At 42.8% G+C, this 13,976-nt stretch overlaps 1 protein-coding gene and 1 long non-coding RNA gene across 2 annotated transcripts in view; one reads left to right on the top strand and one right to left on the bottom strand.

Moving 5' to 3' along the window:
* ACADVL (acyl-CoA dehydrogenase very long chain) overlaps positions 1 to 2,164 on the top strand; it is a 36,202-nt gene extending 34,038 nt beyond the window's left edge. Inside the window, exon 20 of the mRNA XM_081835706.1 lies at positions 207 to 2,164. Coding sequence (XP_081691832.1) covers positions 207 to 344 — 138 coding nt within the window. The 3' untranslated portion in view covers positions 345 to 2,164. The remainder of the gene's footprint in view (positions 1 to 206) is intronic.
* LOC309326839 overlaps positions 1 to 13,976 on the bottom strand; it is a 163,304-nt gene that overhangs the window by 117,598 nt on the left and 31,730 nt on the right. The gene's annotated exons all lie outside the window — the stretch shown is intronic.

The following is a 13,976-nucleotide window of genomic DNA, read 5'->3' as shown; positions in this document are numbered from 1 at the left end:
TTATTATTATTATTTACAATTTAAAAGTCATAGCACAAAAGGAAAATGGGTCCGGAGGGAGGAAGAAAAAAACAAACCCACCCTGAGGCACAATAATTACTTTAAGCAAAGGTGTGTGTGGCGCATCAAAGAGAGTGGAGACTTGGTACTATGTGCTGAGACCTCCACCATTTTTATGCTCCATCTCTCTCTCTTCTCCCACTCAGGCCTACGACCGCATCACTCAGAACCTGACCTCCCTGCGTTCCGACAACACGCGCTACTTCTTCAGGAACCTCCGGGGCATCTCCAAGGCGTTGGTGGAAAACGAAGGGGTGGTTTCTCACAACCCTCTGGGCATCTGAGATGCGCCAGCCGTTCCTGGAGCTGCCTCCTACACCCTCTTTGCCCCCACCCTAAGAGATGTAACAATTAGAGCCTGCAGATTCAGAAAGGAGGGGTCAACCGTCCGTAGCTCATTCCCCCTCCCAAGAGAAATATACCTCTTTGCTTTATAAATGCCTTAATGGACTCCTGTGCGTTTTGGCAGGGTACGTGAAGACTAGAGTACGATCTCAGAATTGTAGAGTTGGAAGGGACCCAGAAGGTCATCCAGTCCAACCCCCTGCTATGCAGGAATCTCAGCTATTCTTGTGCTCAAGTTGTAGGTCGAATTTTGAAGGAGTGGGGAGAGGCTTTCATTTGAATTCTGTATTTGGCTTCCTTTGAGAGTGTGGCAAATCTTCCCCTCCACGCATGCGCACCGTGACCTTAGCGAAGACTCTTCTCCCGTCCCCAGTGCAATTATCATAAATTCTGAGGTCAGAATTCTCTGAATTGCAAAAGGGGACCAGACTCCTAAATCCAGCTGCTTGCCTATTTCATTGGCGTCCCAGAATTCACGAGCCACTTGAGTTGGAAAGTTTAGCTATAAATCAGCGGCATGTATAAAGCCCTCTGCCTCTGATTGCTGTATTTTCTGCGGGAGAAAAAAACCTATTAAATTGCATCGACAAATCTGAAGAGCTGCTGAAGTGGGATAGATTTTTCAGAGAAGCTGTCCAGTGTAATGCACGTGTTGACATCAGAAGAGCCCTGCGGCTGGATCAGGCCCACCTAATTCAGTGTCCTGTTCTCACAGCGGCCAACCCAGAAGCAGAAGCTGTATGCAGACATGCTTTTGCCACTTGCGATTCCCAACAACTGGTGTTGCAAAGCAATACTGCCTCCGACGGTGCAGTTAAAGCATAAGAAGAGCCTGGTTGCTGGATCAGGCCAATGGCCCATCTTGCCCAGCATCCTTTTCTCACAGTGGCCAACCAGGTGCCCCAGCAGGCAGGGCCTGAATGCAACAGCAGTGCTGGCCCCATTTTGTGACTCCCACCAGCTGCCTCCAACCGTCCATGTCGGTAGAACATAAACCATTGTGGCTAGCAGCCTTTGATAGCCTTTACCTCCAGGAGTTTGTCTTGTCCTCCTGTAAAGCCATTGTAGTTGGTGGCCAGCCGCTACCACCTCGTGGGAACGAACTCTGCAGTTTAACTTATGTTAAATGAGAATTTCCTTTTATCCGTCTTGAATCTTCCAAGTGTTGATTTAAAAATAGTCGCTGACACACACACGCAGCAAATTAAGAGAAAGTGGAAGGCAGCACATCGGATAGCAGAGCATGGGTTTTTAATACCCAGTCTGCAAGGCTTTTTACAGAAAAAGGGGGCTGGGGGACATTTATAGTGCAGAGGAAAACACGTCTTGCCAACTGGGCAGTTTCTGTGACGTTCCTGGGGTGGAAGGGATTTGAGCCATTGGGGGAAAGGATTGTAAAATAAGTGCCCTCATCCCACCCAGAATGCCAAGTCTTGCATTTTTGGTTGTATAATATACACATCTTGGCCTCCCAGTGCTCATGTTAACTTCTTACCTCTCTTTCTCAGCCAAAATTGGGTTGGAGTTTGGCACTTGTTGGAAGTAAGAGTCTTGGAATTTAAGTCTGATGTTGCCCATGTGATTTAAAGGGGGGAAAGTTGTCACAGTTGAAATGCAATGTTGGGGGAGTGGGCCATCCCAAGCGACTTTTTCCCCTTTTGGATCTGCTGTACTAATGATTGTTGTCAACATTCCCACTTATGGACGCCATCTGATTGTAAGTGTTTTATGAACAGTGTTATTAAACATGTGAAACTGAGCTGGTGTATGCTTGATGTAACTTGTCACGTTACAAACATTTCTAAAAGGAACTCTCGGCCGTGACATTTTTAAAACAACCTCCCTTTTGAAAACAATTCCAGAGCCTGAGTATTTTGCTGGATCTCAAGTCTTTCGTGAAACTTTCGCCCGACTTTTTATCATCTGGGATGTGTCGAGCTGCAGGCTTCAAAAGGGGCCTGACCAATACTACATCTCCCAGAATGCCCTTGGGGAGGGGGTAGAGTTTGCAATCTGTCCTGCAAATCTTTTAAGCTGGCAGCTGTTTGGGAGAGAGATTAGGAGATTAAGGTTGTACATGTACAAACTGCCTCCGAGATGCCAGTGAAAAGGCAAGGTAAGACGGCCGTCCTGTCATTTGTTTTTATTCCTTTTGGTGAATGCGCCCCTCTCCCGTGGAACGTATTCAGGGTGCTGGCTTGAGGGGAAGGGTGGTTCCTCCATTCTAGGGCTATAAATCTTTAATCCGTTATCCAGTTCCTGTTTTGTGCATGGTTACGCACACACTTCCTCTTGGGCTAAAAGGTGCAGGGAGAAATCCTGCCAAAGGGTGATCGGCTAATGCAGGGTGGCCGCGCTATTTCACTGCTCTTAGTCTGGGGCGCGAGAGAGCTGGTCATTCTGCTGCCCATTTTGGCACTGCGGGTTTGTTGACTGAAACAGCAACCCTAAGCCGCCTCTTATCGTAAGGGGTATGGAGCAGGCTGGTGGCAGAGTTACTCGGGGGTAGAGCATCCCCTTTGCATGCCAGATTGCCGGAAGGTCCAAAGTTCAGTCCCAAATGGTGTTTCCAGTTAGGGCTGAATCCAGGGGAGCCTCTGCTAGTCAGTGTGGACAATATGGAGCTAGATAGACCTCAGTGATCTGATGTTGTATAAAGCAAATTCCTGTGTTCCTATGAGATGAATTATGAATAACGGTACTAAGTTGCCTTGTCAATATGTCAAGTTGAAAAGCCATACAGAAAAATATATTGGGAAATGCTGTATATCAGTGGTAGAGCTCCTTCTCTGCTTGCAGAATTTCCCAGGCTTCTTCAGGTAAGGCTAGGAAAAGCTCCTGCTTGAAACCACTGGCACTGAGTCTGTAGGCAGTACTGAGCTGCATGGTCCAAGGACTTTGCATGATACAGTATTATATTCTCTTTTTTTTTTTTAAATAATTTTTATTGGGTTTTTACATTTTATAACAACAAACACACACACAAAGACAAGAACACACAAACACACAAATACAATTACATACCCTAATTTTCTTTACCCACTTTCATTGACTTCCCCCCACCCCCTCCTCTTACATCCCAGTTCCAAAATTAATTCAGCAAGTTCTTACCTAACCTCTTAAAGATATTCATATTGTTTTTAAAAATTAAATTCTTTTTGTTTATCTATATTCAACTTATCCAATTCTCTTATAATCATTAATTTCTTTTTTTTTTTAAGGTCGATCTAACTTCCCCTCCACAAATTTTCCCTTTATTATATTAATTATAGGTCACATTGACCAAGTAAAACAAAACAAAACATTTTATAGTTCTATTCTCTCCCCCCCCTGCCCCGGTTTCTGTCCCTTCCCAGACAAATGTCTAAAAAAAACAAACAAAAAATAGTTCTTAGCCCGGATTCCTCACGTCCGAGGCGTCTGATTCTCTGTCAGTCCCTCTCTGCCAACTGTGTTGGTAGTCCTCTTTGTTGGTCCTAAGACCCCGAAGGAGTTCAATCAGAGTCACATCATATTTTCTTTCATCCAGAATGTTAAAGAGTGTTTGCTGCGAAAGACCATCTAGTTTTCCATACTCAAGAGGAAAGTCCCAATCAGATACAGTATTATATTCTCGTGCACTCAGTTAATTCACTGAAGAGTGGGCGAGGGGTTGAGTCTGTGTCTGCTGGGATGTTTGCAACGGAAAGGTGTTTGCCCCGTGAAAATGGTATCACTTCTGGGAGGGGGTCGTAGCCCAGTGGTAGAGTATCTAGTACATGCAGAGCATCCCAGATAGGGCTGGGATTTTCCCCTGCCTGAAACCCTGGACATGCGCTGCCAGTCAGTGTAGACAATACTGAGTTAGATAGGCCAATAGTCTGTATAGAGCAGCTTCTTAGGTTTCCCTGTGTGTGCATGTGCATTGGGGTGTCTGAGCACTTGTTTTGAGTATGTTTATGTTGCAGGGATGCATAATTCAGATAGCGCCGAGGTGCTGTTGTGCACCGTGCAAGACTGTACATGGAATGAGGAACAGAGGCATTCTTACACCGGCCACATTGTCAATTTATTTTCTGAGGCTTCTGAATAGCAGTTGCTGGAAGCCTCAGGAGGGGAGAGAGCTCTTGTGCTTGAATCCTGCTTGCAGGTTTCCCTCCAGGCATCTGGTTGGCTGCTGTGAGAACAGGATGGTGGAACAGGATCTGTTGGACTGATCCAACAAGGATCAGACAGAAGTGATCCAATTGACTTGGGAACACTGTGTGAACAGAACAGGTGAAGTGTGTGTGTTACGCATTGTGCAACAAAGCAATGCCAGCCACATTTCATAGAATTGTAGGGACCTCCTTCCAGGCTGATGCAATGCATTTCCAGAATATGCATGAATAAATGCCTATTTCCTATCCCTAATCTATTTATTTTAAACGGGGAGGCTTGCCTACCTTCTTGCTGAGGGGAGTAGGGCTTCCCTTAACCAAGACCAAAGGAATACAAACTGCACATGTGCAGAAATGCTCTTTGCATGTCCTGAGGCTGAACCATGACAATAGAAACTTGTCCCAGGACTCTGGGCTAACTCAAAACCTGGCATTCAGAAGATCCTAGATCCAGGTAGGGCAGGGAAAAATTCCATGTCTGAAACTATGGAGAGTCATTGCTAGTCAGCTTCTTACATCCCTAGCCAATTAATAATTTTATTTTTATTTTTAATTTCTCTTTATTAATTTTCATACACGCATATACACACATATGTACAGAAAATAAATTCTTCACGGAAAAAAAACCAATAATAAGAACAACATAACTTAATTATAAGAAAACAAAAAAACAAAGACAAAGACAAACATGTAAGTTATTGACTTCCCTCCACCTCAGTTTTGGGTTATGTAATACATTTTCCCCCGCAGTTTTTCTTTAAAACTTTTGTATGTCGAAGGGTTATATTAAGCCTACTGTGATCTTTGGATTTTTTAAATCTACTTCAATATAGGTTATGAATTTATTGCATTCTTTAATAAACTTTGTTTCTTTCTGGTCTCTAATTTTTTGTGTTAATTTTGCCAATTCTGAATATTCAAATAATTTACTTTGCCAATCTCTTACTGTTGGGATATTGGTTGATTTCCAATTTTGGGCAATTAAAATTCTAGCAGCTGTTGTTGCGTACTGGAATAAGGTCTGGTCCTCTCTTAATTTCATTGCCAATCATTCCCAGAAGAAAATTTTCAGGTTTTTTAACAAAAGTATATTTAAACATTTTTTTTAGTTCATTATAAATGAGCTCCCAGAAGTTCTTGATTTTTTCAGAAGTCCACCACATGTGGTAAAAACTACCTTCCTTGTTTTTACACATCCAGCACATTTTATCTCCATTCTTATAGATTTTTCCTAATTTTACAGGGGTGATGTACCATCTGTACATCATTTTTTCCATGTTTTCTCTTAAGGCAACACAAGCAGTGAACTTCATATCTTTATTCCAGAGCTTAATCCAACTATCGTATTCCAAATTATATCCCAGATCTATTGCCCATTTCACCATAACTTCTTTTATTTCCTCGTCCTTAGTATCCCATTCTAATAGTTGATTATACGTTTTTGATAAGAGTTTTGAATTTCCTTCCAGTATTTCTATCTGGAATCTTGATTTTTTCCCGTTTATCCCGATCTTTTTATCTTCTGTCCACAGTGCATTAATTTGATGGAATTGTAACCAACTCGTTAATTTATCTCCCTAGTTCTTCATACGTTTTGATCTGCCAACCTTTTTCTGTTCTCACCAATAAATCTTCATATGTCCATCTCTTACCTTCTATGTTTGTTTTTTTAATTGTTAAAATATCTATTGGTGACAACCACCAGGGAGTTTTCCTTTCAAGAAGATTTTTATTTCTTTCCCAAAACTCTAGCAGAGGTCCTCTAATGATGTGACTAGAGAATTCTTTATGTACTTTTGCTTTATTATACCACAAATATGCGTGCCAACCGAATCTGGTGTTAAAGCCTTCTAAATCTAGTAGGTCAGTGTTTTTTATTACAGTCCATTCTTTAATCCAATGGAGGCATGAGGCCTCGTAATACAGTTTCAAATTCGGTACCGCAAAACCTCCTCTTTCTCTTCTATCTGTAAGCAATCTAAATTTAATTCTAGGCCTTTTCCCCTGCCAAATGAATTTAGATGCACAATTATGAAACAACCTGGGAAGAAATTAAAAAAGATTTAGATCTATGGAACAGAATAAAATTATCACGGTCAGGAAGAATGGCCGCAATTAAGATGAATATACTTCCAAAGTTGTTATTTCTATTTCAAAATATTCCGGCGATAAGAGGAAACAAAGTATTTAAAGATTGGCAGAAAATTTTAGCCAATTAATAATTTGTATAGGCCTAAATGCACTAGGAGGGCGCATATTTATAATTTTAAGAACAGCCACTGCTCTGGAGTAGGATAAAGGAGCCTTGTTCCCCCAGTGCTCTGTCTCCAACACCGGATACAGCTTTAGGGGCCTCGGGATGAACAAGAATAAGTCCAAGTGCTGCAGTGTCTTTGCGGCTATTGCCAGGTGCATGGTGCATCCCTGACCTTGGTAAGCCGTGAGAAACTGAGACGTCCATATTTTTGTAGAGCATTTATAAACCTTCCGCCAAAAGGTTCCTACAGTAGTGTACAGAACCAGAAGAAAGGCACTTCCTGCCTGCAAGCTTGCAATCTGCAAGACACAACACACAAGGCAAAAAAGTTGGGGAGGGAGGAGGGGAAAAGTAAGCTCAGGTAGCAGTCCTGGTTCTTATAATGGGGTCATATACTGGTAGTTCTGGCTATGCAGATTCTGAGCATCTTGAAGAGCAAATCCTTAAAGAATTCCTTCGTACCCCACCCCTAGTGAAATTTGGGAAAACAGCGGGTGCTGATATATTGGGGGGGCATGAGGGCAGGGCTGTCACAACAACAGATACCTTCGCTCAGACAGCTGATCTGGGGTCAGGTGAAATCACTGCTTTTTTCTGGGGGGATGCAGGGGTATGCATACCCCTAAACATTTTGTACTTTTGTCCATTTACTGTATTTATTTTCCCCGATTTGGTGATTTTCTTGACTCAAAATGAGAGTGCTCCTAAAGATTTTTTATTAGAAAATTGACATGAGCCAACAGTGTGACGCGGCAGCTAAAAAAGCCAATGCAATTCTGGGCTGCATCAATAGGAGCATAGCATCTAGATCAAGGGAGGTAATAGTGCCACTGTATTCTGCTCTGGTCAGACCTCACCTGGAGTACTGTGTCCAGTTCTGGGCACCACAGTTCAAGAAGGACACTGACAAACTGGAACGTGTCCAGAGGAGGGCAACCAAAATGGTCAAAGGCCTGGAAACGATGCCTTATGAGGAACGGCTAAGGGAGCTGGGCATGTTTAGCCTGGAGAAGAGGAGGTTAAGGGGTGATATGATAGCCATGTTCAAATATATAAAAGGATGTCACATAGAGGAGGGAGGAAGGGTGTTTTCTGCTGCTCCAGAGAAGCGGACACGGAGCAATGGATCCAAACTACAAGAAAGAAGATTCCACCTAAACATTAGGAAGAACTTCCTGACAGTAAGAGCTGTTCAACAGTGGAATTTGCTGCCCAGGAGTGTGGTGGAGTCTCCTTCTTTGGAGGTCTTTAAGCAGAGGCTTGACAACCATATGTCAGGAGTGCTCTGATGGTGTTTCCTGCTTGGCAGGGGGTTGGACTCGATGGCCCTTGGGGTCTCTTCCAACTCTAGGATTCTATGATTCTAAAAAAAGGACTGGGTGAAATCCTTGCTGGACTGGTTGAGTCGCCGCCCTCCCTCGTGGATTGTGCCTGCGGTGACTCTCAGAAAGCAACATCTGAATGTGCGCAAACTGGTTCCATTTTAAAACATCTGTGCTTGATGATACGAAATGTTCTGCCTGTAATGAAGATTGGTGAAAATGTTGTGTGATTTTGCAGTTAACTAGCAGTGGCATATATGCACATAATGTGTCATGTGTCTTACCAGACTTTATACCCCAAGCTGGTCCCCTCCAGATGTTTAGGACTACATCTCCCATGCTGGCTGGGGCTGATGGGATTTGTAGTCCAAACATCCTCAGAAAGTGGAGAAGGCTGGTCCTACCATTAATGTGACCTCTTGCTTACGGTGAGGAGAGCAATTGTGTTGTTTGATCTATTTCTGTCCTGCTTTTCCTCTCCAAGGAGCCCTAGTGACAAGCAACGAAATAACAACACATTTTTTAAGATAAAAAGCAATATTAAAAACATTGCAGAAAGGACCCACGTACAGTAGCTGGTGGGTTGTTCCTCATGCAGGTAGCAACTTAGTTTGTAGCATTGTTACCAGAACAAACTCTAAAAAAACTCTTAGCTCAAAAGGTGGTGAACAGGATGTTATAAGAAAGGTTACAGAAAACGGTGCAGAGCATTTCCTTCGCTCCTCAGAGTTCTGTAGGGCTGCCACATTTTAAAAAGTGAAAATCCTTTCCGTTGAGCTTTTTTTTTCAGTTTTGACCAAAGTCGTTGAACTTTTTTTTGCAAAATCTCTGGGGGGGAAATACATTTTTGAGCTATTCTTAAGGAAATTACCGTATTTTTCGCTCTATAGGACGCACCCGACCGTAGGAGGGGGAGAACAGGGGAAAAAACCATTCTCCCCCTCTCTGCTCAGCGCCCCTTCAGCGAAGCGGCAGGAGAGAGGCAGGGTGCTGCGCAGAAAGGGAAAACTCTGCAGCACCTCTCCAGCGAAGCGAAGCCTGGAGAGCAAGAAGGATCAGTGCGCACCGCCCCCTCTCGCTCTCCAGGCTTTAGGCAGCTAACCTGTCCTCTCCTCCTTCAAGGATACCCTAAAACCTAACAAATTCCTTCCAGTAGCACCTTAAAGACCAACTAAGTCAGTTCTTGGTATGAGCTTTCGTGTGCATGCACACTTCTTCAGATACACCACACAAAAATGCACACGAAAGCTCATACCAAGAACTGCATGCACACAAAAGCTCATACCAAGAACTGACTTAGTTGGTCTTTAAGGTGCTACTGGAAGGAATTTGTTTTGTTTTGACTATGGCAGACCAACACGGCTACCTATCTGTAACCCTAAAACCTGTGTAAGTCACCCCCCCCCAGGCCTCAAAACTGCAAAATGACTTTTCTCTCTTCTAAAAATCCACAGCTAAAGTTTTCCTCTGCTTTTTCACAAGATGCTGTTGCAAAGGCAAAATGTTACTTTTATCAGTACGAGAGAGCTTCAAAAAGCTAATGAATAGACTCTGTCAGAGCAAGCCTGAGAACTGACTCTCATTCGGTTGTAAGACATCTTGAACACACTGAACCGTGAGACTCCTCGACCCCCATTGGCTTCTCACCCCCTTTCCTGGGAAGGGCGCCAAGAGTCCAAAAGAGTCCCAAGACAGGAGCTTTCTGTTCATGCTCAGGAAACTCAAGTTGGGGCAGGATTCTTGAGGAGAAGGAGAAAGGGGAGGGAACTGAAGGGGAATACAGTGGTACCTCGCAAGACGAATGCCTCGTAAGACGAAAAACTCGCAAAACGAAAGAGTTTTTCGTTTTTTGAGTTGCTTCGCAAGACGGATTTCCCTATGGGCTTGCTTCGCAAGACGGAAACGTCTTGCAAGTTTGTTTCCTTTGTCTTGCGAGTTTGTTTCCTTTTTCTTAAAACCGTGCATTCACTTCGAGGAGCAACTCATAGCACGCGGTGTGGTAGCCTTTTTTGAGGTTTTTGAAGACTTTGGTGATTTTTGAAGCTTTTCCAAGGTCCGTGCTTCGCAAGACGAAAAAATCGCAAGACGAAAAAACTCGCAGAATGAATTAATTTCGTCTTGCGAGGCACCACTGTATATGCTCTGTGCAAATGGCTGTGAACTCGTGCTTGTTTTGTGAATCTATCACACTTGCTCCTTCTACTACCTGGAAGGTAGAAATAAAGCTTTTTCTCTGAAACTATTCCTTGAGTGTCTGTTGACTCCCATTTTCCCGTCCCGGGTGAGATTTTATTATTTTATCTATTTCTTGATACACCTGAGACCATTGGTTGGTATACCTGAGACAAGATTTTATGGCAAAAATGAAGATTTCTTGCTCAAACTGCCTCTCATGCTTGGCCAGGCTATCTGGGCTGTGGCAAAGACAGTCAGAGATAGTTTGTATTGATTGATTGATTGATTGATTGATTGATTGTCACTCAGAAATAATCGTATCTTACATTGTGTCAGTGGAATTCCAATAGTGAGATGGCTTGAGATGCTCCATGAGGCAAAAAGGAGCCATGGGGAGTTGAGAGAACTATTCATCGAGCAGAATAGTATGGGTAATTTGAATTAAAGCACCCTCTTGCCACCCATGAAGCAAGGTGAGGTGACTGCCTCAGGGGGGCAGGATCCACTGAGACAGCAGTTCCCGGTGTAGATCTTTATTCCCCCATTGTTCCTCGTGTTGATCTTCACTCCCCTGTCTTCCCTGGCGGGGAGGGGGCACCATTTTGTGGTTCATGTATCTTCATACATTCACTTGAACGCACAAGGTCCCCCCACCCTCCATGTCTTAGATTAAAGAGAGAGAGGTCATCTCCATCCCCTTTTTGCTCGTTCTCCACACGCCATAAATTGTGTGTGGGTGAAGACTTCAAGATTATGTTACCTCACATTTCATATGGACTGTCATCGTTCTAATTTAAGATAACGTTCCCACAACATTTCCTTTTTTATATATGTAATTATTTTATTCGTTTTTTAACATATCATTTTCAACAGTAATTAATCATAGAATCATAGAATTATAGAGTTGGAAGAGACCACAAGGGCCATCGAGTCCAACCCCCTGCCAAGCAGGAAACACCATCAGAGCACTCCTGACATATGGTTGTCAAGCCTCTGCTTAAAGACCTCCAAAGAAGGAGACTCCACCACACTCCTGGGCAGCAAATTCCACTGTCGAACAGCTCTTACTGTCAGGAAGTTCTTCCTAATGTTTAGGTGGAATCTTCTTTCTTGTAGTTTGGAACCATTGCTCCGTGTCCGCTTCTCTGGAGCAGCAGAAAACAACCTTTCTCCCTCCTACTTTTACATCTTATTCAATTTTTTTTTACTTCCATCAATCCTGTCTGAAAATTTTCCAATCTAATCTCTTAGTATGCATTTCTTCTCTTCCCTATTACATTTCAAACTCATAACCAATATCACAATCTTTTTCTACTTTGTAACACTTCATATATTTCTCCTTACAAAACTTCTTGTAGTCCTACTAGCGTAATTTGTTGATTACAGTTGCTCTTCAAATAATTCATATACTTCTTCCAAGCTTCTGTAAATCTCTGGTCCCGCAGATTTCGAATCCTTCCTATCATTTTGTCAATTTTGTCATTTTGTTCCCACAACATTTCCAATGCACAACGAATGGGACAGTCTCTATGGGGTGTCTCCCTCTGAATTTTTCACACACACACACACACACACACACACACACACACACACATATATGTAAGGCTCCAGTCCCTTTGAAGCATTCAGGTGCAGTAGCCTCCCCAGCTATACCCAGCGGTAGGCAAAATGCAACACAAAACCAATAAAACTGCATTATAATAAACAGAAGTTCAGTAATAAAGAGAGTGCAATCTTGTGGGTCAGGGAAAGGCTAGTAAAAGGACATGTCGTCAGACAAATGTTTCTGAAACAATTAACAGATGATTCTTTATGTACGCTGCTCTCCATAGGCGGCTGGCTCAGCACTATTTATTTTGTTATTTTCCAACATTTAAACCCCAGCTTTCTATAAAATATTCAAGGCAGTTTATAATTTAAAAATGAAGCTATCTTTCACCATGGCAGCGTCTACACTCCGGATCTCCTTGCCCATTGATATGTGTTGAAAATTCATAAGAACATCGTAAGAACATATTATTAAGAGGTTAAAATCACTCCAGAATGCTGGGGAATTGTTTAAAAACAGTGTTAAAGCTCAAGTATACTGCAGGACAGGAAAGGTACCATGACGGCTAAGAGGTCGCCAATGTGGTTAACAAGCAGAATCAAAGAAGCTATTAGAGATAAGAAGGCTTCATTCAGGAAAAAAAATGAAGTCGTCAAATTGATAAAACAAAAAGGAACACAAGCTTTGGCAAAAATAAAATAAAATGCAAGCAGACATTAAGGGATGCTAAAAAAAAGATTATGAGGAGCACATTAAGACAAACAAGAAGTTGCTTAAGTACATTAGCAGCAGGGGAGGGGAGTGTAGACCATTGGATGACAAGGTAGTCAAAGATGTCCTAAAGGAGGATAAGGAGATTGTGGAGAAGCTGCAAATCTTTACAGAGGACGATATAGGGCATATCTTGGCGTCTGAACTAGCTTTTTCAGGAAGGGAGACTGAGGAACTGAGGAAGGTAGTAGCGATGAGAGATGAAGTTCGAGGCCAAATAGACAAATTAACAACTGACAAATAGTCAAATGTGGTTGAAATCCATCCACCCAAGAATTCTGAAAGAACTCAAATTGCTGATCTTCTAACAAAAATATAGAACTTGTCTCCCAGATCAGCTTCCATAGCCAATGTAACACCGATTTTTAAAAAAGGAATTTGAGGGAATCCTGAAAAGCATAGGCCATTTAGCTTAATTTCCCAAGAAAACTGGTAGAAAATATGATGGAAGGAAAAGTAAGCAAGCATATAGAAGAACAAGCCTTGCTGAAGCAGAGCCAGCATGGCTTAAGAGCATTAGAAGAGCCTGATGGAATCAGGTCAGTAGCCCATCTAGTCCTGTATCCTGTTCCCACAGTGGCCAACCAGTTCTTCGTGGGGAACCCACAAGCAGGACCTGAGCACTGCCTGCTCCTGTGGCTTCCAGAAACTGGTATCAGAAGTATCAGTGGAGACAGAGCATAGCCAACATGGATTAGTAACCATTAGTAGCCTCCATGAATTTGTCCAATCTTCTATTAAAACATTCCAAGTTGGTGGCCTTCACAGTCTCCTGCGAGTTCCATAGTTTAACTATCTGCTATAATAATAATTCAAAAAATAATTCAATTCTCTTGAGAGTCTCATGGACTGCAAGAAGATCAAACCTCTCCATTCTGAAGGAAATCAGCCCTGAGTTCTCACTGGAAGGACAGATCCTGAAGCTGAGGCTCCACTACTTTGGCCACCTCAGGAGAAGAGAAGACTCCCTGGAAAAGACCCTGATATTGGGAAAGATGGAGGGCACAAGGAGAAGGGGACGACAGAGGATGAGATGGTTGGATAGTGTTCTTGAAGCTACCAGCATGAGTTTGACCAAACTGTGGGAGGCAGTGGAAGACAGGAGTGCCTGGCATGCTCTGGTCCATGGGGCACAAAGAGTTGGACACGACTAAATGACTAAACAACAACAACAACAACAACAACAACATAATAATTTTTAAAATTTATATCCCGCCCTCCCCAGCCGAAGCCAGGCTCAGAGCGGCTAACAACAATAAAAGTAACACAGCATTCTAAAATCAATTCATTTTAAAATCAATTCAAAATCAAATTAAATTAATGGCACCCATTGGGCTAGAGTTCTGTGAGGATTACCA

This window comes from Podarcis erhardii (assembly GCF_964252035.2).
Source record: "Podarcis erhardii genome assembly, chromosome: 13".
Classification (NCBI taxonomy): domain Eukaryota; kingdom Metazoa; phylum Chordata; class Lepidosauria; order Squamata; family Lacertidae; genus Podarcis; species Podarcis erhardii.
The sequence above is the reverse complement of the archived record's forward strand: the minus strand, read 5'-3'. Positions and strand labels throughout refer to the sequence as shown.